The sequence below is a fragment of the Crocodylus porosus genome, unplaced genomic scaffold (genome assembly GCF_001723895.1).
Source record: "Crocodylus porosus isolate Cpor-Errol unplaced genomic scaffold, CroPor_comp1, whole genome shotgun sequence".
Lineage (NCBI taxonomy): Eukaryota > Metazoa > Chordata > Crocodylia > Crocodylidae > Crocodylus > Crocodylus porosus.
Window position 1 is genome coordinate 226,835,613 of NW_017728886.1, and position 22,306 is coordinate 226,857,918.

The window sequence follows — 22,306 nt, forward strand, 5'->3', positions numbered from 1 at the left end:
AAAATCCCACTAACTTCAGTGATACAAGGATCTCACATTAAACACACACAATATGCATAAGCAATCAAGAAATACAAATCACTTTAGGATTTGTTGCTTAATTAAAAAATATGCCTGAAAACAGTTTAACCCAGGGGTGGACAATTATTTGGGCCCACAGGCCACTCAAGGAGTTTTGATGATATGTTGTGGGTGGGGTCAGCAGCTCAACACACACACAACAGCTCACCAAAACTCCCCATATGGCCCACAGACCCAAATAGTTGCCCACCCCTGATTTAGCGTGAGGATTACATTAACTTTGCCTAGTAATGTTTGTTAAAGATCAACTGTGGGCCTGGTGCTATGCAAGGAAAAGGCTCTCCTCTGCACTTGGCCAGGCGGCTGGGATGGGGCCATGGGTGGATGGGGACTAGTACTGGGGTACAGGATGGGGCCAGGGCTGGGATCGAAGGATGGCGACAGTCTGGAGCTGGGGCCCAGGGCAGAGCCATGATCTGCTGCCTGCACGTCCCTGTGATGGGCACCAGTTCTGCAGGCAGAGATGTGCAGGGAGTGGACTGCAGCTCTGCCCTAGGCCGCATGGGACCCGCACAGGCCGGGTGCATGGCCAGGGCAGGAAGCTGTGTATGAGGCCAAGTCCTGGATCTTAGGGCGGTGACAGCACAGGGCTGGGGCCTAGGGCAGAGCCAGGATGTGTTCCCTGCACACCCCTGCTTGTACAACCAGCACCTGTTGCAGGGATGTGCAGGCAGCATATCACAGCTCTTTAACACAAATCATACCCAAATTTCCACAAACAGTTGGAAAATAATAATAAAAAAGGTTCTCATATTTTTCCATTAGTCAACACAAATTAGGCTTATAAATAAAACACCTAAAACATAATCTAAAGCTATTAGTACTTTTTAAGTAAGACAAAGTATTCTTGATTTGAAGTTTCATTTTAGTTTAAAACAAATCAATGTCAAAGTGAAAACAAGGAAAATCTTTATATACTAATTTATCTCTTATTCACATTCAATATTTTAGTTTCTATGGTTCATCGCATCTCCATTTGTAGCACTCTCTCTCATTACAAAAGTCAAGCAAACACAGAATGAGCAAAATTATATGTACTTTTCCCTGACCACTAAAATATGTATTTAAAAAAAAAATTCTAAAACTTCAGTGTAATTACTAAAAAAAATCTACATTTTAAACCAGTTTCTGCTTCCCCCCTTTATATCCATAAACATTATAATAATCTGTGCACTCGAGATGATCATAATATTAAAAGAAAAACACATAAAAATATAAATGGACCTGAAAAATAAAACATGCTATTTATGTTCCTTCAAACACAAAGATGTTGCTGTCTTGGCGGGGGGGGAGGGGGGGGAGGATTAACTGGAATCACTGATGACTGCTGTTCCTATATTTATTACATTATTCCAGTTACCTTTCACAGTTTGTTTTTGAGGATTACAGTATCTTTCTGTGGATCCAAAGATAACTGCTAATCCAATCTCTGCTTCTGGAATAGGCCTGAGATCCTTGCTGTTAAAAATAAAACACAGTTTCAGAAAATTATGTTTTTAAAGGACACTCAAGGTTAACAGTTCTGTCAGAAGATATAAATTACTTCACATAACATTGTTATGGATCGATTCTGAGGGGGAAAACAGAAACAATAAACTGACTACAAGCTTTGTATTTGTATACTGTAAACTTTGTATATGTGTTTGTATGCCACCTAACACAACAGGACCTCATTTCTGGCTGGTCCTTAAACACCACCAAAAGAAATGTAATCATTAATAACAATGATGTTGGTTGTAAGAACTTGCCATTACAGAAATTTCTTATTAACAGGGCACTTCTCCCTTCCTGATCTCTGAACCAGTTCAGCTTTGGACAATTACCCATATGGAGATGCCTCCCATACAGTTTGCTGTAATTCACGGGGTAGGAGGAAACTGGAAAAAATTAAGAAGTAGAGGTGCACCAATATATCGGTGCCATATCGGATTGGCACAGACAAAAGGAAAATTAACATCATTGGCTATTGACTTTTTTGGCTGGTGTACCAATAATGTATTGATAAATATAATGTGGCTTCTGACTGGACCCTCCCACCAGGAGTGCAGCCAGACAGTGTGAAGAGCAGTGTCCTGCAGGTAAGTCTGTGGAGGGGAAAGGGAGCTGGGAGGAAAATTGAGGCTCCCAACTGCTATGGGGTGAAGGACCCAAGAGTTAGGGTGGGGACTGCGGTGGAGCCCCAGGCGATTCATCCAGGAGGTGCAGGGAAGCATGGGCGGCTTCCAGCTGCTGTGCGCATCCCCTGGGGAAGGCACCGGTGGGCATGTGCCCTCCCAGATTTGTGCGCAAGGCAGATGCAGGTTGCCTGCTGTGGGCTCAGAGCTTTCCACCCTGCTGCCTTTTGCCCCAGCAGTCATGTGCTGACCCCATGTCCCCTACCCACCCAGTGGCAATACAGGCAGCAAGTTGTGCCTCCCACTACTGGGCAGGCAGGGGATGTGGCACCCGGGGCAAAGGCAGCAGGGCAGGCAGCCCCGAGCCCACAATGAGCTGCCGGCCTCCATCTCCACCCCTGCCCTTGTTCTGCTTGGCTATTCTCCTAAAGCATCCCCATGCTTAAAAATGGTGGCAGCAGTACTTGAACTAAAGCTCATTTGACAAGTTTAGGTTCAAGTGCCCCTGTCACCATTTTTAAGCACAGGGATGCCAATCCCCTGGATGAGCTACCCATGGCTCAATCCTGCTCCCTGCCCCAGCATCCCATTTACCACCCTGGCCGGGCAGTGCCCTGAGCCCCAGCTCCAGTCCCTGCCTCACTCCCTCCCTCACTGTGGGGACCTTGATCTGCACTCCCACCATGCCCCTTCCCCTCCCCTTCCCCCATACCCCTACCCCTCCACAGACTTACCAGCAGATAACTGCTCTCCACACTGCCTGCCTTTGCTCCTGTAAATCAGTTATTGAATCGGTATCAGCCGACGGGTCTGCTGAACAATCGGCTATTGATATTGGCCACGAAAATCTCTATTAGTGCACCCCTAATTACAAGATTTACATGTTTTAGCAAGACTTGACCTATAGGTAGACAAACTCTTCTGTATATGTAGTTGTGCTGGCAGCAAAATAAGACTACTGATTTTGTCTGCTAGTTCACCTATTAGGTTGGGTGGTATGAGTTATTTCATTTTTTATCACTTGTATGACCAAACCATATTCAAAACAATATGCTCTACGGAAATATACAACCACTACTCTTAAGAACTTAATAAAGTACAGGTAATTATCTCCCCTGTTTTTCATAATCTTTTTATTCATAGCTCATTTTAAGTGGTAGAAGAAAGAATAAATTTGACTTTATTTATTCGAACTGGTGCATTCTACAATTTCAAAACAAGCTGTTATTCAAAAAAACAGGGGTAGTTCTATTAGTTTTGTACATTTTTATGTTCTTATATAATATTCTTCAACAACTGTCATCCTTTCCTCCCCACCCCTGAAAAGTTTGTCAATATTCCATTACATTATTTTAAATACCTTGAGGCAGGTAAATTAGGTGCATCCCATTGCCCCTCCCACCCATAGTAATCCACCTGAATCTGTATACAAGGATGTCAATCAAATAGCAAGTAAAACACCAAAGTGCCTCCTAAAGTAAAAGAAAGATGTTTCACCTTTGTAGCACTGTCATAACAGAATGAATCCAATTCCTTGCAGACTCAGATGCCAGGGCCTGAGAGTCTGTTAATCCTACATCAATGACACAAACATTAGGAGCTACCAGCAAAGAAATGTCTTTTCTCTCTTCTGTCATAAGTTTTGCTTCTCCCCCTCCAAGAATAACAGATGGACTCAGTTTCTTGTGCTAAGAAAGAAATAAAAATGCAAATTATGAGTAATTTATACAGTCACCAGTTTTTCACTAAAATGAAAGAGACTTATCACTGATAGGAAGCAAGCCAGAAGCTCCAACAGTTTGCCAAAAGATGACCACCTGCTAAAAACCCTACCTCAGTAAAAGGACAGCAAGCCAACAGGCAAATCAAACAGGAAGTAGCTATATGATGTGAGTAGGTTGTGGCCAGGATTTAATGACGCAACATGCCAGAGCGCAAGAGAGAACACAATGCAAAGCAAGTACAATCCGTGGCTGAGCTATATGGTCATTAGACTATGGGACTATTAGAATATGACACCTATAAGTCACTAGTCTCAGGAATAGAAAGAAAAAGAAAAAATGCTCAACATGAGTCAATCATCTTGAACTGAACAACTAAAGAGGGCATGTCTGTATCACAAATTTACAAGCAGCAGTGCACTTCCACACACTACTCTATGTGAACTATTACTGGAACTGGAGATAATAGCTACAGCCACAAAGCATAGTGGTTGGGCAAATGATACCTCAACAGTGTTCATTATCTTAAGTTCACAGAAAGACCATTACATTTTTTTTTAAATCTACCCTTCCCTCCTGCCATTATTTCCCATCCCATGTTTATCAATAACTTTCATTATTCATTTTTTCACTTAAGACCCTGATCTTCTAAAGAGATCTGCAAATATAGAACTCTTCCTCCTGCAGAATTCAGTTGTTTCAGTGACAGTCCATATGGACCTGAACTTCTGGATACCTATGTCTATAAAGTAATATGAATACTTATGGCAAAATGTAAACAAGTTTGATATAAAAACTGCACAAGGAGCTATTCATCAATTTGCTATATTCAGTGGTCTACAGTCATTCAGACACATCCAAAAATACTTGTGGATATTTTTAATAAATGTAGGTCATTTAAAACATCAAGAATCATGTAAGGAAAAAAGACACGGCTTGTAAGGCCAATGTCCAAGTTCTGTCAATGGGTCGTTAAGATGACATCTTCCAAATGACTAGGTTCCCTACTCACTTCAACATCTGTTGCAGACTCAGCAAAATGTGCCTCATTTTTACAGCATAATTTTTTAATAGAAAGATTAAAAATACCATCAACCTAAAATACGTTTTGTTCTTATTCCAATTTGGGCATTTTGTGCAATTAATCCACAATTTCTCTCTGTTTCAAAATATCTTTTAAATACTTTAGTCAATTTCATCTCTATGAACATTTCGGCAGTGGAGATGCCAATTACCTGCTTAGCATTTAGGAACATAAAGGTTTTCCCTCTAAAGATTGTTTTTCTTTCATGACGCATAGACAGATCCACTTTTTCAGTGCCAATAGAGGGCTCATCAACTGGAGGATAAAAGCTGCAAGAATGGGAAAATAAAGTTGCAAAACTTAGATTAACACACAGCTGCTGACTATAATTTAATTCTATTTTATCCATTTCAGAGGAAAGCTTCAAAGGCAGGTTATAAAAACAATTCTTTATTTCTTCACTACTGTAATAACTACTTATATAACGGAAAGCAGGGACAGGAAACCTCTCACCTCTAAATCACTGGCCTCAGGCTACAGTTCTCAAATTCAATGGGAGTTAAGCATTTATTACTCTAAGGTTCTTTTGATAATTCCGGCTTAAATCTGGTACATTAAGTACAACAGAGTTGCAACTGAGCAGTGAAATGAGTTTGTGGCCTCTGTGTCACAAATAATGTGATGTTCCTACTATAAAATTAAGAACAGGAAAAACACCTCTCTGGAAATCTCAGAGGCTAAATTTTCTCAGAGGCTAACATCTAAACAACCTGAACAACTTATTACCAAAGGTGAGAACAAAATTAAAGTGCATGTTGAGAAATCACATCACCTCTAACTCTGTAGGTACTTCCTTTGTAATTAAACTGCATTTCATACAAACCCACATTTCTCAAACAAGAACTGCCCGTTTCACCTTTCTTTGACTAAAGAAACGTCTCATAGGACTACACAGAAAAAAATTCTACTGGCCAAAGGTAGAAATCAGATTTAAAGGCCAGAGAACCAAGATTTTATTTTGGATTTCATTCTTGTTATGGAGATCAACAGGCTGCAGGTACAGACAGAGACATATCTTGATGAATAAGACTAATCCTGCAAACGTCTCTGTACGTGTTTTGTACATAGTTCCATTAACTTTAAGCACATACGCATTCTCTCTGAAGAGAACTGAACTGTAGGGTAGAAAGAGACTTCAGATGTCTGTAGGCATGCTATCCTTAAAACTATCCTTCTTGATAATCTCCAGTGATACAGTTGCTACAACTTGGAAAGTCTATTCCAATACCTTAAGGAAGATGTCCTTGAAATTAAAACCATTACTTTGTGGCCTACCCTCTGCAGCAAGGGAAAGACAGCTGTTCTCCCTCTTCTTAAAGGCAGATTTTCAAATACCTGAAAACTGCTATTATGCCCCCCGTTAATCTCATTTTCTCCAAGTTACACACAGCTTGCCTTCCAACCCTTTCAGTTTTTGTCATTCATCTCTTCTTCCTCTCAAAACTTTCCCACATCTAAAGCCCAGCATTGTACGTAATACTCTAGATGAAACCTAACCAGTGTCAAGTAGAACTGTACTATCACCTGCCATGTTTTAAACCCAACATCCTTGTTGACGCAGGCCAACATACATCTGGAAGGGGGTTTTTTGGCTTTAGGTTTTGTGTTTTCTTGGCATCTGTGCTACAGTGCAGATTCATGTACAGTCTGTGATCAACCAAAAACCCTTAGATCCTTCTTGGCAAAGTTACTGCCCAACCAGTTATCTCCTAGTATATATTTGTGCAATTCATTATTTTTCCCTAGGTTTAGCACTTGCACCTATGAGGAATTTCATTCTGCTGTCTCTAGCCCAGCCTTCCAGTCTACCAAGACCCTTCCAAAATCTACTTGTGTTCTCCCAAGCGTTTACAATACTTCCAAGCTTTAAGTCATCTACAAATTTGATGAAGCAGCTCTTTATTCCAGCATTCAAAACATTAATAAATATATGAAACACCACTAAACCCAGGACCAATCCTTGTTGAACCCAGCTTGAAACCTCCTGTCGTTCAACATTCATCCATTTATAATTCCCCTTTGCTTGCAATTATTGACCCACTTATATACCTCATACCACAACAGTATTTTTATCTAGTCACACATCTCCAATTTACTTATGAGAATGTCAATATGGGACTCAACAAAAAGCCTTACTAAAGACCATGTATATTGTGTCTACTGCATTCCCTTCATTCACTCACCTAGTTACTTTGTTAAAGAAAATCAAGTTGGTTTGGAAATACTTGTTCTTAACACATCCATGCTGGCTGGTAATGATCACCAGATCTCATCCAGAAGCTTGCAAATCAACCATTTTATAATTTGATTTGTTCCAGTAACTTCCCAGGTATTGCTGTCAGACTAACTGGTTTATAATGCCTAAGGGTGTGCAAAACGGGCTGTATTCAATTCAGATTCGGACCAAATAAGGGGACAGTGATTCGGTTCGTTGATTTGGATCACTGTCCTGATTCGATTCGGCCGAATCTTAATCTGAAGATTCAGTGCTGATTCAGAGAATCAGAGATTTGGCCATAGACACAGCTTTAAATGTTTTTTCTACATACCTCAAGGTACCAGGTGTGGCTCATGAAAGCTGAGATGATGGGGTTGATGGAGCATTCCACAAGACGGTGCCCCCCCCAGCGTACTCGGCAGCAGACCTAGAAGTGGACTGGAAGTACTTCCAGGCCACCTCTGGGTCCACCGCCAAGCACACAGGGGATTTCCTCCTGCCCCCCACCACGTCCTCCCAGCTTGGCGATTGGCTGCAGGGGGACCCTGGGTGCCCCCGCCAGATCCAGGAGGCACCAGTCGCTGAGCTGAAGAGCAGGTCCCTTGCGTGCTCTGTGGCGGACCCAGAAGTGGACCAGAAGTGCTTCTGGTCCACTTCTGGGTCTGCTGCCAAGCATGCAGGGGGGGACCCGCCCACACCTCACATTCCCATAGGATGCTTCATCTGTCCCACCATCTCCACATTCATGAGCCACCTGGTACCTTGAGATACACAGAAAAAACATTTAAAGCTGTGTGTGTTCGAACCATTGGATCTCTCCATATTGGAGAGATTAAAGGGTCTCCTGATTCAATTCAGACTGGGAAATCCAGCCGCTAAATCGGGCCAAATCAAATCAGCGACCGAAGCTTCGCACAGCCTTAATAATTCCCCCAATCCTCCTTAGTGCCTCCTCCTAAAAAACAGGCACTATATTATCCCTTTTCTAGTCCTCCGGAAGATCACTAATTTCCCATGACTTTATAACCATTATTGCTAATGAGTGTCAGATCTCTTTAGCCAGTTCATATGCTTGAAGTGTGAGCTGGATCAGGGGCTAACTTCACACAGTGCCCTATCAGACAGTTTATTAAAGAAACAGAACAATAACAGTAAAATTAGTTACTCCACAAAATCACATGTAGATATTGTAGGATACAAACCCAAATATACTCTACTTAAAAGTCACTTCTTGAAAGCTTTTTAGTAAAACTGAATCTTTAGAAAGGATGTCATGAGGAGTCATATGGGCTTGAAAGGGCCTAATGGGAAAGTGCAGCCTAGAAACAATTTGATCACTGGTTTTGATACAAAACCTGAGATAGGAGGCAAATTTTCAATTGAATCTTCAACTTAGGCCAACAAAACCTGGACAATGAACAAGGATTTTTAATTATAAGCCAGGATTATTGAAAAAAGGCAACCATTAGTTAAATATAATTTCACTTGCTTGGATTTTTTTATTTGAACCAAGTTTCTGTATAGCAGTAGGGGCTAACTTTTTAGGCAGGCATATCACAAGATGAGTACTCTCAGAAGGTGTAGGGCTTATGTCCTTCTTCCCGATCTATCGCTCCACTTTCTCCTCCCTGCCCAATCTGCCTCTATTTCCTGCTACACTTGCCACATGCCACCAAGAGAGGCTAGCCATGCCACTTGTGGTGCACGTGTTATACAGCATGACTTTCTAGCTTAATGACCAAACAAAACAACAGCGTCTGTTCTGTAGACCAATTTCAAAATGAATCAGTGGCTTTAAATGCATAAATGCAAACTTTGCAACTGCCTACAAGAGCACTTAACACACACAATCAATTATTCTACTTTATTTTTGAAATATAAGAGAAACAGATGTGGTATTTGTGAAAGTTAAAGGACTTTATGGAGATTTAATATGCAAGCAGCTGCTAAGTAAATTTACAGTATCTTCCTGCAAATTATTTCTTACAGATTACCCATTTTGAGATGCTATAATTATTTTAAATATAGAACTGTTTATAATACCAGCTGTTTCATTTTACTTGATGCATAGCTAACTCTTTGAAAGTTGAATAAGGGATACATTGCTAGTGTCAATAACATTCAGTGGAGTTCAAATCCACTGGGGACTTGAATAGTTAAAAAAAAATGTTAGAAGGAGAAAATATACATCCAATCCTATTCTATTTTAGGAATCATTCAAAGTTCAGTTATATTGCTGCCTGCCTGTTTTTAAAAGAATTGGCATTATGAACCCTGATTCCAGAATAAAAAATAGTGGTGACACACTTTTACAGCAGCTTTATAACTGGATAATGCAATACCACCAATATACATTCCACCATTACACAATGAATGGTATGCTTCTCATAGCCTGCAGAAACTTGGGCAGTATCACCCAATATCTCCTAGAAGCACTGATATCAAATTGTAGGATTGAGAAGAAAAAAGTACTCAGTATTAAGTAGTCACACTATATAGATTGCTTATCTTCCATAATCAGATACTAACACAGGCACAGCACTTGGCTATACCAGTGATTCTTTCACACACACGAGATTATAACAGTAGATAAGAGAGCCAAGTTATGTTATATACCTGTTTTACCTCCTGGGAAAAATGTTAAAGAGCCTAAAATTTCAGGCTATGTAACACAGCTGGACTATTCTGCTGATAATGAAAGCTTAAAATAAAACTAGAAAGCATGCTGGAAAAACAAGTATTCATATTGAAATAATCTTTATATAAAATTTCTTTTAAAATAGGGTAATTAGATTTTTAAATGTGTCAATTCCCAAAAGGGTATACACGATCCTCTGGAACTATTACCATAGAAATCTCTATGGCAACCTCTGAAAAAGAGATCCATATAGAGCTAGCAACATCTCTAACCACCTAATGAATATCAAAAATACATTTCTCTCTCAATTATTTAACTGTTCAGAGATATAGGCAAGAAATTACTGGAATATAAATGTGCTTCAAACAAAACACTGTTCTAAAACTCAAATTATTGCAATTAATTGATTCTGTTCAGATATATATATTTTATTAGCTGAAATGAAGTCTTCTAAAACAAAAAAAGTCAAATTAAATTCTTAGATCTCAAAGAGATAAGTAACACACAACATTAGAATTTTCTTTTTGGGCGTACAAATACTTGAGGTCATATGTGCCTCTCAGATACCTTAGAATAACTGTTTTGAATGTCTATCTCAGCATATGCAGTAAGACATGACAGTTGGATCTAATATGGTGGAGGTCCTAATTTACAATGAAGGTAGGTAACTAATGGTGGTGTTAGATCAGAAAAGGACATTTTGAAAAACATAATGTTAGAAGATGAATGAATCCAGCACCAATCTATCACAACTATTCATTAACTTTAGTTCTATTAAGTGAGATCTTTTTATATACTGAAGACATACTATTTACCTTTCTAGTGTTGGCAGCTGTTGCTTGGCCTGAACAGATCTGATGAATTCGACAAAGTAGTCTGGCTTTATAATTGGTCGACCACAAATCAGAGCGCATATAGTCTGAAAAGGAAAGATATTCATCCCAGACTTAACAATTCTATTAGACTATGCTGTCACCCAACAGCATCTTTATTGGAAACAAATATTTATTTAATTACTTGATTTCAGTGCTGCCCTTCCCCTAAAAAGGGTCAGAGGGGCTTAAAATAAGACGACATAAAAAGACAGAAAAATAAAACAAGCTTCTAAAACTCCAAAACTTAACCCTACCTATTACCTACCTAAACAGCAAGTTCTTATACTGCTTCCAAAAGATCTCAGCTGTAAATTCTAAATTATGAGAATTACGAGGTTTCAGATGCAGAGAAAGTATCACAAGCAATGGATTTGCTCTGGATAACAAGTGCAAACAAAAAGTGATATGTGCGTTAAAAATTGGCATTTTGTTCTTATCCACCAATTATTTTTTGTAACTGGCATCATACCAACAAGAGCTGTTAAAATTAATAACCCCTTTTTATACTATCAAATTGAATAGCAATCTTTAAAGGAAAATTGATCTTTTCCCATAAAAAAGTGCTGCCTATAATCCATTTTGCCGCAGAAAAGCCCTACATAAAACAGAATATTTATAAATTCGCTAGTGGTTAAATAGCTGCCAACATCACTTTCTCATATTGCCATCTGACGTAACACATACTGATTATAGAAATTCTAAAGTTATACCTATATACATACTCTCTAGTTGATGTAGAAGTATAACTAGCAAGAGTTATTGGCACAGGTCAACTGAAGAACAGGACCCTCTGGTCATAACACCTATTCTGTTCTGCCTACTGTTGGTATGCTACCTGCTCAAGACTGTCTGATAAACTTCCTAAATTCTGATAACATTTTTGTACTACTCTGGCTTAAGAAAAACTTTAGCAGTCAAATGCACATTCATACACTTGTAGTGAGACACCTATACATTTTAATTGTGGAAGTACAGGCCTCAAGTCCAGCCACTTTAAAAGATAACCCCTGGGTTTACCCATTATTTTCTGTAGGATTAAAAAATTGTAGAATTAAAGTGGAAGGTAGCACCTTCGGTGTTCTATTAAACGTGTCATTTTGTGGACTGAGCCCTGGGCAAAAACAGGGGAGGCAAAGGAGAGGAGGTGCAAGGGGTGCAGACATCAAGGAGGGGAGAAGAGGGAAGAAGAAAGGGACAGGCCACTGCCTGCACCCCGCCGCTACTTTCCGTGCTGCAGCAATGAACGGAGAAGAATTTAAGACCACCTTCTAATAATTAGTCTTTATACATTGAAAATAATAACAATTTTCTAATATTTTCCATGTATTGAATCCAATTATTGTGGGGCAGGTCTTAAATTCAGTCATGCTGCATCCAGGTACATATAGTAGGTAACAACAACTTTGGGCGGGGGTTTAATATTCTCTCTTCTTGAAGATCTGTGCTGGATATTTTTCAGCTGAAACTTATGCAGTAATACAAGGTTTAATAGAAAAAGAATACTCTCCAATTTTTATAGAAAGTTTCCAAAAGAAAATTTTGAAGTAAACTAAAAAAAAAAAATAGTTAAGTTTTGGAAGTTAAAAAAAAAAAAAAAAATCATTTACAGTTTGTCCCTCTCCTCCACAAACATATAATTTCTGATGATTACTACAACTAAAGAAAATACACCCAGAATTTGTTTTCTCTTCTTCCTTCTTACTCCCAACTCTATCTTTTTCTAAAGTTGGAAAATCTTTGCCAATTACATAGTAGCAAAGGTACCTCATGTTTCATTAAAATTAGTGGGACAAAGGTGTGGAAGGACAGTAGGGGGTGCTCCTGCACTGAGCCACCCACCTCACTGCACCCAACCACCTTCCAGGCTCTGCATGTCTCCCTGGGGGCGCCTCATGTCTATCCGACCCCCTTCCTGGAGCACACCCATTAGCCTGGGGAGAGAGCTGCAACCAATTAGGGACGGGCTTGATTCTGGCATTGCACCCCCTGGGAAACACAGGCCTAATACCCCTCAAGGGTACTTGACACTTCAAGAACTTGGGATGCTTCCTTCAGTCGGCAGCACAAGTGGTGATCTCCCTTAGTCAGCCAAAATAAGGGGACCCCAAGGCATACTTTAGACCCACTCCCAGGAATTCTCCCACACTAGGTACAAAGGAGTTCTTTATTGGTTACAAGGAGTAGGGTTGGAATAGGATACAGAGTTGAGTAATATCAGAGAAATCCCATAGAGCAAACAGGGTGGCTGGAGAAGCCTTTGATCACACATCTGAGTTACTGCAAGCTATCTATCTAGATCTCAGGTAGTTGACTCACAAGTATCATCCAGAGGCAGGTGGAGATTCCCTCTGGAGGCAGGCAGTTTCTTCATCACGAGTTTGAGAGACCAAGTTTCAGATGGTCCAGTTCTTCTCTCTCTGAGTTTCCCTCATGGCTGCTGCCCGCTCCTCCTGGGCAGTCCTTAACTTATATAGCCCTTATGACCTCATTTACCTGGTCCAATGGAGGCCAGCACCTGTTGGGTGTCAGTCAACCAATTTGAAATGCATCACTGGTTGCTGGGCAGACTGGCAGTCTCCAGCCCACCAGGGAGCCCAAGCCCCTCACCCAGGTAAGTGATGCCAGGCATGTAGGCAGAAGGAGCAGGTTTCCCCCATCCCTCAGGAATGTATCCAGCTCAGGTTACCTAAAGAGATAACCAAATTGACACAGAGCAGAGTTTTTGGGGAAAAACAGAGGTAGCCTACTGCCACTGCCCTGGTAAAGCTTCCTCTGTTGAACACCCACCAGACTGCTAGTTGGGCTCCAATAAACTAGACAACCTCAAAACATATCCAGCCCACTCTCATCAGGCCCACAGCACCCATCAGCAAGTTGTACCCCCACCCAGCCCTTCCATGGGCAAAATGCCCCAGCCAGCATGCAGCTTCCAGGTGGGGCTGCGGCTGCCAGGGACATGCTCAGCTTCTCCAGCATCTTGCTCACTCCAGGAAACAGGTAGCCAAGCAGCAGGAGCAAAGCTGCACCTGGGTGGGAGCACAAAGATTGAGGCTGGCAGCAGCACAGAGCTCAGGTGGGCAGGGTGTGGATGAGAGGAGGGTTGGAGATGCGGGGAGCCCCCACACTCCCCCCATGGCACGTAGCCCCAGCAGGCAGTGGTGGCTGCAGCAACAGCAGGCAGAGACACTTATGCCCGACTCCAGCCAGTGGTGCACATCACAGCAGGGAGCGCAGTCCCTGCTGGGCCACCTTTTTTAGAATTTTTTTCCCACCCCAGCCAGGTCCAGCACATGGGGCTTCCCTCCCATGCCATGTGAAGGCGGGGGCTGCATATGCAGGGCAGGGAGCACCAGCAATAGAGATGGCCCAGTGAGGGCTGCACTCCCCACCATGATGTACAGCACTGGCCAGAGCCATGCACCACTGTGCATGATGATTTGTTCTTTTTATGGTTCTGAGATGGCAACCCCTCTCCCAAAAGGAGTATCTCCAGGGGGTAAAGGGAAGGACTTCCAGTGGCAAAGGTCAGGGATTAAAAGTGGGACTCCCAGACCCAAGATGGTGACCAGGGGTCAGGGTAACTGTCAAGGGGCAGAGCTACTCACGCAACCCTCAAAAGCTCACCAAACATTGTTAAGCAGCCCTCCACCCAAAATAATTGCCTGCCCAAGCTAAATCAATATACCCTTAAGCTTCCATCCAAGATGGAGTAGGCTGTAGTACTGTTTCTTTCCTTGGTGTCTCTAACACATCCAGAGCACGATTCCTCTAAACTAGAATCAGTCCTAAAAGAAGAGTAAGACGGAGCTTAAGAGCTTAAGTTTCAAAAGCAATCCAAAATATCCACACAATGACAACCTCAAAACATATTAAGCTCCTAAATTCATTAGATGCTCCCATTTTGAATGGCAAAAACCCCTAACCAATTCTTGGGCTTCTGTGCAAGGACAGAAACCATACAAGCCCCAAAACTGGTTAAGATCCTAGAGATATGGAGAGATAAAAATGATGTCTAACTAAGACTGACAACATTAAATTCAACTCAGAATTACAGGTGGCACTGGCCACCTCTTGCCCAACAGTGTAGTGGCTTCCTGTAGTGGCCCAGGAAGTGGGATCTGGACTAGAGACTAGGGATCTGGGCTATAAACTCACCTTACCCTGGGGGGGATTTAAAGCTACATTTCCCACTTGTTAGCACTGGATTTATGACCCAGGCCTGATATCTTGTTCTGGGTGGACCTAAACCCTGAGACCAAGAACAACACCCCCATTCAATAATAGCCAAACTTAACTGATACACAGTTATACCAGGTAAGAGTAATGCAGGCAAGCAAACAAACTAAACCTCCCCATCTTATTTATCTACCAGTTCTAAGGCTTCACAAGGAGACTGGTAAGCATTGCCAGTATGTGAGCATCACCCTATGGTTCTTTGCTTGAACATCAGAAGTCAGCAGTCTTGGAGGTCAAGGGGCGATGCCCAACCCCTCTGCCAGGATGGGCAAGACAAGCAGGCAGTGTGCTCCCTGACCATGATGGCCTCAGGATCCCTCCCCATCTCTGAAAATCCATCCTTTTGTATTCTTTTTCCTGGTGACTCTTCATTTCCAGGTACCACCAACTGGTTTCCCTGTGGTTGTTTGTCATATTGTCCATATTCTGTTCTGTTAATATAACTCTTGTTTCCATAAACCCATCACATGCATACATCTTGATTTGGTCATTTACTGGTACCTTAATTTGGGCATCTTCAGCCTCCTAATTTAGTCATTCCACCAAAACCGGAAATCCCAGAGGGTTTACAGCTGATCACTGTGACCCAATGCCAATTCTACAAGTCCTTATCGTTCTTATGGGTTTTCAGGACATGTTTTCAATTTCCCAGCCTGTTTGTCTGCCAGCTTCAGACACGTGTCTGCCTCAAAGGCTGAGAATGCAAAACTGTCACAAACAGACTTTTAGAAACCAATTAACCCTTCCCTGGATGAAATATTCCAATGCAACATTTACTCTACCTACATGCCAATTCCTAAAAGCAAATCTCAGCAATTCCTAAAAGGAAATGTTAGATAACATTTTCTAGCCATCACCACCACTTCCCACAGGATTACTCTAACCACCACGTTGTAAATGAAGCACCTTTTGCTCTTTCTGGCAAAGCCGAGTCACTAGGAAGCCAAAGATGCAAGTCAGTGCCAGAGAAAAACGGAGTTTTGCCTCTGTAGCCTATTGGCTACACCACTTCCTTGGGAAGGATGAATGCTGAATTCCAGGACTTACTGTCAAGCTATTTCTGTTTTTAACCAAAGACTAACATAATATGTATAAACTGTGGGAGAAGGGACCAGAGTGCTTCAAGTGCCCAAAGGAGTGCTGTAGACAGACTACAGAAGCAGTCTTGCTTTCACGCAGTAACGTTTATTGAGGAAAAGATCAATTCCTATTGGCTACCTCTAGATATGTTTTGGCTTTTTGAACTGCCCTTTCAAGAAGCCTCCTGCTTTCCACTCTCTGTACAGAGAACCAAGGTATCTAAGCCCAAATCACTTTTTAGCACCTCCAAGAAGTCTCTCCATTAACTGTACAGGGATCCTAGACACCCAACTAAAGTCACTCTGAATTGTCCCACTGGGTCAGACATCAAAATTTAGGCAGAGCAGTACCTTAATCAAGCTTCATACTGTGACTATTTAAATCCTGCTCTCTGTCACTCATTCATGGAAACAGACTACTGGCAGGGCAGAGTGGGGCCGCACCAGGAAGCTGCTTGCTGTTGCAAAGTCTGCACTGCCCTAGCAAGGCGTCCCCCTGCCCGCCAAGCAGGGGCGTTGCGCCTTTCGCTGCTGCTGTGTGGGCTTGGGTGCTGCTGTGGGGGATAGGGGGCTGCAGACCCAGGTCCCTGGGCACTGTAGCCCTGGCAGCCGGGGAGGGAAGGAGTGATCCCTATAGGGTGGGGGGCAAGGAACACCAGTAGAGCAGGGGGCTAGGGGGGAGGGGCCTGGACCTGCATACCGTGAGTTAAGGGAGAAAGGGGAGCTTTGATTGTCCTTTATAAAAAAAACCAAAAGTCAAGTACCAAAAATGTACAGATATTTATAATTTATTTTATTATAGTGATTGAGGCACTGGTGGACTTCCAAACTGCTTTAAAATTGTAAATAAATCAAGAAAACTTTGTGTTTAACTGATACCTATATATATTAGTAGCCTTTCATTTTGATCATGGGTTTTGAAGTTTTTAAATCAGAGAATTTACTTTTTTTTTTTTTTTTTTAAATCAGGGCAAACCAAGATCTCTGGTCATAATCATGATAGTTCAAGAAGAACGTGAAAGGCAAGTATTTATGTGAGTTATACCTCTTACTGAACCGACTCTATAACTGGGAGGGACATAAAAACGCTTTTGGATCCGAGGAAGAGTACAGTGGTACCTGAAAACTCATATACATCCCTCCCAACTATACAGCTGGTCCAGTAAAACATTACTTACACAAAACCCCTTGCCACCATATTTGAAATTCTGTAATTTTTCACTAAAATGTTTTATAAAAATAATAAAAAGCCAAATTGTTAGCATTTCTAAATTTGCAGGTTTTGAAATGTCATTTTTGTCATAATATTTATTTCAACTGTAATAATTAGCCTATGCAACTCAATGTAACCACAGGTTATTTGCAGCCAATTGACCGGTGACCTTCAAAAGAGAATTATATATTGAACACCCATAATAAAAACATCCAGTCACATTAGTCAGATTTTCAAACAAAAATCTAATTTCCAAAGTTCTGAAAGAATACCAGTCTCTAAAGCATTAGGACTCAGCGTTTAGCATTTGCTACTCTGACCCTTTCAGACAGTTATCTTTAGATTTCTATACCACCCTAACTAAATAAATAGGACGAGTCGCTCACTGTAACCAGGTTATTTAAGTGTCGGCCATAAAGCTTCTTGCATTTCCTTAAAGAATCTGGATCTGGTGACTTTCAGATCCAAGGATTAAGAATTAAACAAATTGGGCCTGCAGACCCAATATGCAGAAACGTATGGGCTACCCCTATGTTACTCTGACTGCTGCTTAGTTTGCTAGCCTCTTTTGCCTTTTCAATTATCAAGGCAAAGAAGAAAATAAAACCCAGAAAGTTGCATCATATTAAGAAACAGCTGACAACTGCAGAACACTTTCCCACAATAAGCATTTTACATTCTACTGTTATAAGGAAATGTTATATTGACTTTGCATCTACAGACCTATTACCCAAAAGACTAGTTTCACAGCTGAAAACCTGGACCAAAGTCAACTGAAGTTCTGCCAACAACTTCAATGGTGCTAGGCTACCACAGCCAGCCATTTCATGCAAAAACTAGAAACTCAGCATACCTTCACAGTAACTTTCACTGATACCATAGCCAGGTGAGTACATTTTTCTGTCCATTCATTCACTACAAGGCCTCCAAGCTGCAGAATGGCTTGGTTTAAAGCAGTTTTTCCAGAGACGTCTAAACAGGAGGAGCAGACAATCAAAGGTTCATATTCTATTCTGCAAAAAACAAGTTGAAGAAAAGAATGGTCTCAACTGTTCTAGCAAAACTTTACAAAAGGATAGAGCAGCCAAAAACAGGTATTCCTGTTCATCAGGGAACTCTGAAATTAAAAGAAAATACGTTCCAAAACAGAAGGAAAAGTGAAACTTTTAAAACCTCCTATAGAAAGGGAATTCCAAAATTTTGTTTAGGGAGAGTCAAATTCAGATTTTGGTTTGACCCTCAGGAGGCACCCCAGCAACTTAACAGTCCCAGCAGGCAAGGAGCCTGAGAGCCAGGTCCTCTGGAATGCTGGAAGCCTGGAACCACTAACTGGGGGTTTCTTTTAAGAATTTTTAAAATTAAAGCCCTTTTAAGAACAGCATGTGCCAGGTATATTCAGTAGCATACTCCATATAAATAAAGTTCATTCAACTTTAAAAGAAGCAATATTGCACCTATTTTAAGAATGTGCCTATTGTGTAACCTACAGTGAATTTTCACTAATAGAGTCCCTCAAAAAGGAGTTTTACCTTATGTATCTACCTAATTAATTTGTTTTAACAGAATTTATTACAAGCCCGACTCCTGTCTTTTCCTTCCTCTTTTACTAAGAACAGCGATGCCAGAAGGCAAGTGCTAGAAAGAAACTCTGCATGGATGTCATATTATCTCACTGTATCCCTTTGTCTCAACAGTTTTCCTCTTATTAAATCTTGCCTCAGAAGCCTACATTTTATCCTTTGGCTACGACTCATTTTCTATGTGTTGTGCAGTATGCATGCATTAATAGGAATTACAGCTAGTCATAAGAAAAAAAAAAACTAATCAGCAGTGGTTGTAGCCAAAAACTGAATAAGTCAACACAATACACAAATATTTCCTTGAAAAATATACAGAAGAATACACTACAAGTGGTAGAATCTGTACTAAGGGGTTATTGCATGTGCCAAGAGATCTTCCAAATCTGTTACAATCTAAGGGTGAGTCCAGACGTGTGTGGATGTTTGGTTCCCCAGGGAATGCCTGTGCCACCCACACTTTGGTGTGCTGCAAATTACCCTGGGGGCAGTAAGGGAGGCTGGGGCCAGCCCAGTGCTGATCCCAGCAGCCTTACCTGGGGTTCTGGGGGCCTCCTAGGGTTGCAGCTGTGGCAATCCAGCCACAATGTGGCTTGGGTCCATTTTTCAGCAGCGTACACTGCCCAAGTGTGAGCTGCTCTAGTGTTTTTTTCCCCCTATGGGTTTTTTTTTTTTGACCCCTGGATATCCAGGGCTCAAAAAAAACCTGGAGTGGTATGCACACGGGCAGTGTGCCCTTACAGTGCAGAGAACACCGGAATGTGCACTATGTGGCGCTGCAAACATGTTTGCAGTGCCACATTCTGCATGACAGTGCTCATCTGGACATGCCCTACGAGTTTTTGTGCTAAAATAACCCATTATTCTATATTTTGATTCACCAACATGCAGATTTCTGCTACCAACTGTTACCTGTTAGAAGAGAAAAAATGTACTGGCTAAATTCTTTAGTAATAAATCACTTTCTCTCCCTAAAGTATATTGCACATTGTTCTTTGGTTTTACCTTTGCATGAGGTAATATCCTTCCCCTCCTTTAAACTGCCTGATCTTCTACACAAGATCACAAAGTACAAATTTTGGCTTTAGCAAAAAATAAAGAAACAGGTTTTATTATAAGCTGGTAAACTTCTTGGTGAAAAAGTCATGATGCATTTTATGTCACTGTATTTGTTTTTCTAGCATAACACATTTCAAATGTACTATCTACAACAGCTTTTTGTTGTAAATGTTAAAGTGATGAGTTTGGCTGCTAGTAATGACATAAGTAGCTCTGGCAGCACCACAATCAAATGCAACAATGCAACCCTGCAGTCTAATTTAAAGAATGACAGTGATTCCTTCTTTTGCCCCCTTTTCAACTACTCGTGTTTTGGGATTAGTTTTATTAAATATGATTTTAATCTTTCCTTGGGATAGTTTTAGGATATACAGCATTTATGGTGCAGAGTTGCTTATGGTATTGACCTCTTACTACAAACTGTTTTTACTCTTAGTTCATATGGACAAGAACATTTCCTCAAAAATTACAGGCTTCAAATATATAACAAGTATCACTTTATTTAATTACCTTTACTTTATCACTATATAAGACTTTATTTTCTTGGTAATGTTACCTTCGCAAGCCCCACTTGTGATAATCTTTAAAAATATCAGATACAACAGAAATTTCATGGTCAGTATTTTAGAATCAATACACCTTGTTCCCTTACCTAAATTTGCTTTCGAAGACTCCAAAATTGACTCTGTCACCTGACTTTAAAGTTTTTGAAGTTTCATTCAATAATTTTTCTCCATTAACAAAGGTACCATATTTAGAAGTATCTTTTACTGTCAAAACAGGGACTGTAACCGATTGACTCTGAAAAACAACATAAAATGAAGTCTTATTAGTCAGAAAAGTTCAGTCATTACAGAACAACAAGCTGCAGAACCATACAATGAAAGCCCACATGAATTACTTATATTACTATCCCCACCTCCAAAATACATATTGGGGAAATGATTTGGTTATGCAATTTAATGTTTGTTACCCACTTTCCTTTACAAAGGAAAAAATCTCTAAGAGCATTAGGTTTTTTTTTCTTTCTTTGCTATCATTTATTATTCTCTATTTTTTTTTTTTTTTAAGTTTTCATAATACCATTACATCTGGGGTGGGCCAGTAGGAGGCACTCCTGCCAGCAGGAGCCACCCACTTCACTGCACCCAACCATTTACCAGGCTCGGAGTACCTCCTTGGGGGTGCCTCACATCTGGCTGCCCCCCTTCCTGGAGCACACCTGTGAGCCTGGGGTCACTACCCAGGAGTCTTGGCCCCGTGTCCCCTGGGATACACAGACATTGTAGACCTTGAGGATACCTGACCCACTGCAAGAACTGGGAGTACTTCCCTTGGCCTACACCACAAATAGTAGCCTCCCTTAGTCAGCCACACCAAGGAGACACGCATGCATGCCCCTCTCCCTTTCCCAGCCAGTTCCACACTTAGAACAATGGAGAACTTTACTGATTACAGGGAGCAGGTTTGGGGCAGGGTACAGGATAGAGCAATATCAAAGAATAACCTTAGAGCAAACAGTGTGGCTCGGTAGCCATTGATCATGCACCTGCTGTACAGCAAGCTATATATCTAGATAGGTTTCAAATAGCTTACTCACAAGTATCATTCAGAGGCTGGTTGCTATCCACTGGAGAAAGGCAGTTCATTTGTATCCAGTTACAAGAGATAGAGGGAGAGAGTGACAGTTGTTCAGCTGCTTCCCCCACCCCAGCCTAGGGCTTCAGCATGGGAGCTCTTTCCATGCCTTCCAAAATGACTCTCTAAGCTGGCTCTGCCTCTTCTAGGAAGAGGGGACTCTATATATCCCTGTTGATATCCCTCACAGATTTCATAGATATTAGGGCTGGAAGGGGCCTCAGAAGATCATTGAGTCCAGCCCCCCACCCCAAGGGCAGGAAGTCAGCTGGGGTCATAGGATCCTAGCAAGATAAGCACCCAACTTACTCTTGAAGGTGTTCAATGTAGGTGCTTGAACCACCTCCGATGGCAGGCTGTTCCAGAGCTTGGACAGTAAAGAAATTCTTCCTTACGCCCAGCCTGAAACTGTCTCACAGTAGTTTATGACCGTTCGACCTCGTCATCCCTTGGGGCGCTCTGGTGAACAAACGTTCCCACAGATCCTGTTGGTCACCCCTGATAAACTTATAGGTGACCGTCAGATCACCTCTGAGCCTGCACTTTTCCAGGCTAAAGAGCCCCATGGCTCTCAGCCTGTCGTCGTAAGGTCTGTTTTCCTGACCTCTGATCATGCGCATTGGCTCTTCTCTGAACTCTCTCAAGCTTCTCCACATCCTTTTTGAATTGTGGAGCCCAAAACTGGGTGCAGTACTCCAGCTGCGGCCTCACCAAGGCCGAGTACAAGGGGAGAATGACATCCTGGGATTTTCTTGAGAAGCATCTATGGATGC

General features: G+C 41.5%; 1 protein-coding gene across 3 annotated transcripts in view; it reads right to left on the bottom strand.

Moving 5' to 3' along the window:
- The window catches only part of NBN (nibrin), a 43,929-nt gene that overhangs the window by 18,355 nt on the left and 3,268 nt on the right, over window positions 1-22,306 (bottom strand). For all 3 annotated transcript variants that reach the window (XM_019550241.1, XM_019550240.1, XM_019550246.1), the window contains exons 3-8: window positions 20,548-20,696; window positions 18,113-18,272; window positions 10,672-10,775; window positions 5,152-5,269; window positions 3,693-3,883; window positions 1,442-1,539 (exon numbers count right to left, since the gene is read on the bottom strand). In XM_019550241.1, the coding sequence (XP_019405786.1) occupies window positions 1,442-1,539; window positions 3,693-3,883; window positions 5,152-5,269; window positions 10,672-10,775; window positions 18,113-18,272; window positions 20,548-20,696 (820 nt within the window). The remainder of the gene's footprint in view (window positions 1-1,441; window positions 1,540-3,692; window positions 3,884-5,151; window positions 5,270-10,671; window positions 10,776-18,112; window positions 18,273-20,547; window positions 20,697-22,306) is intronic.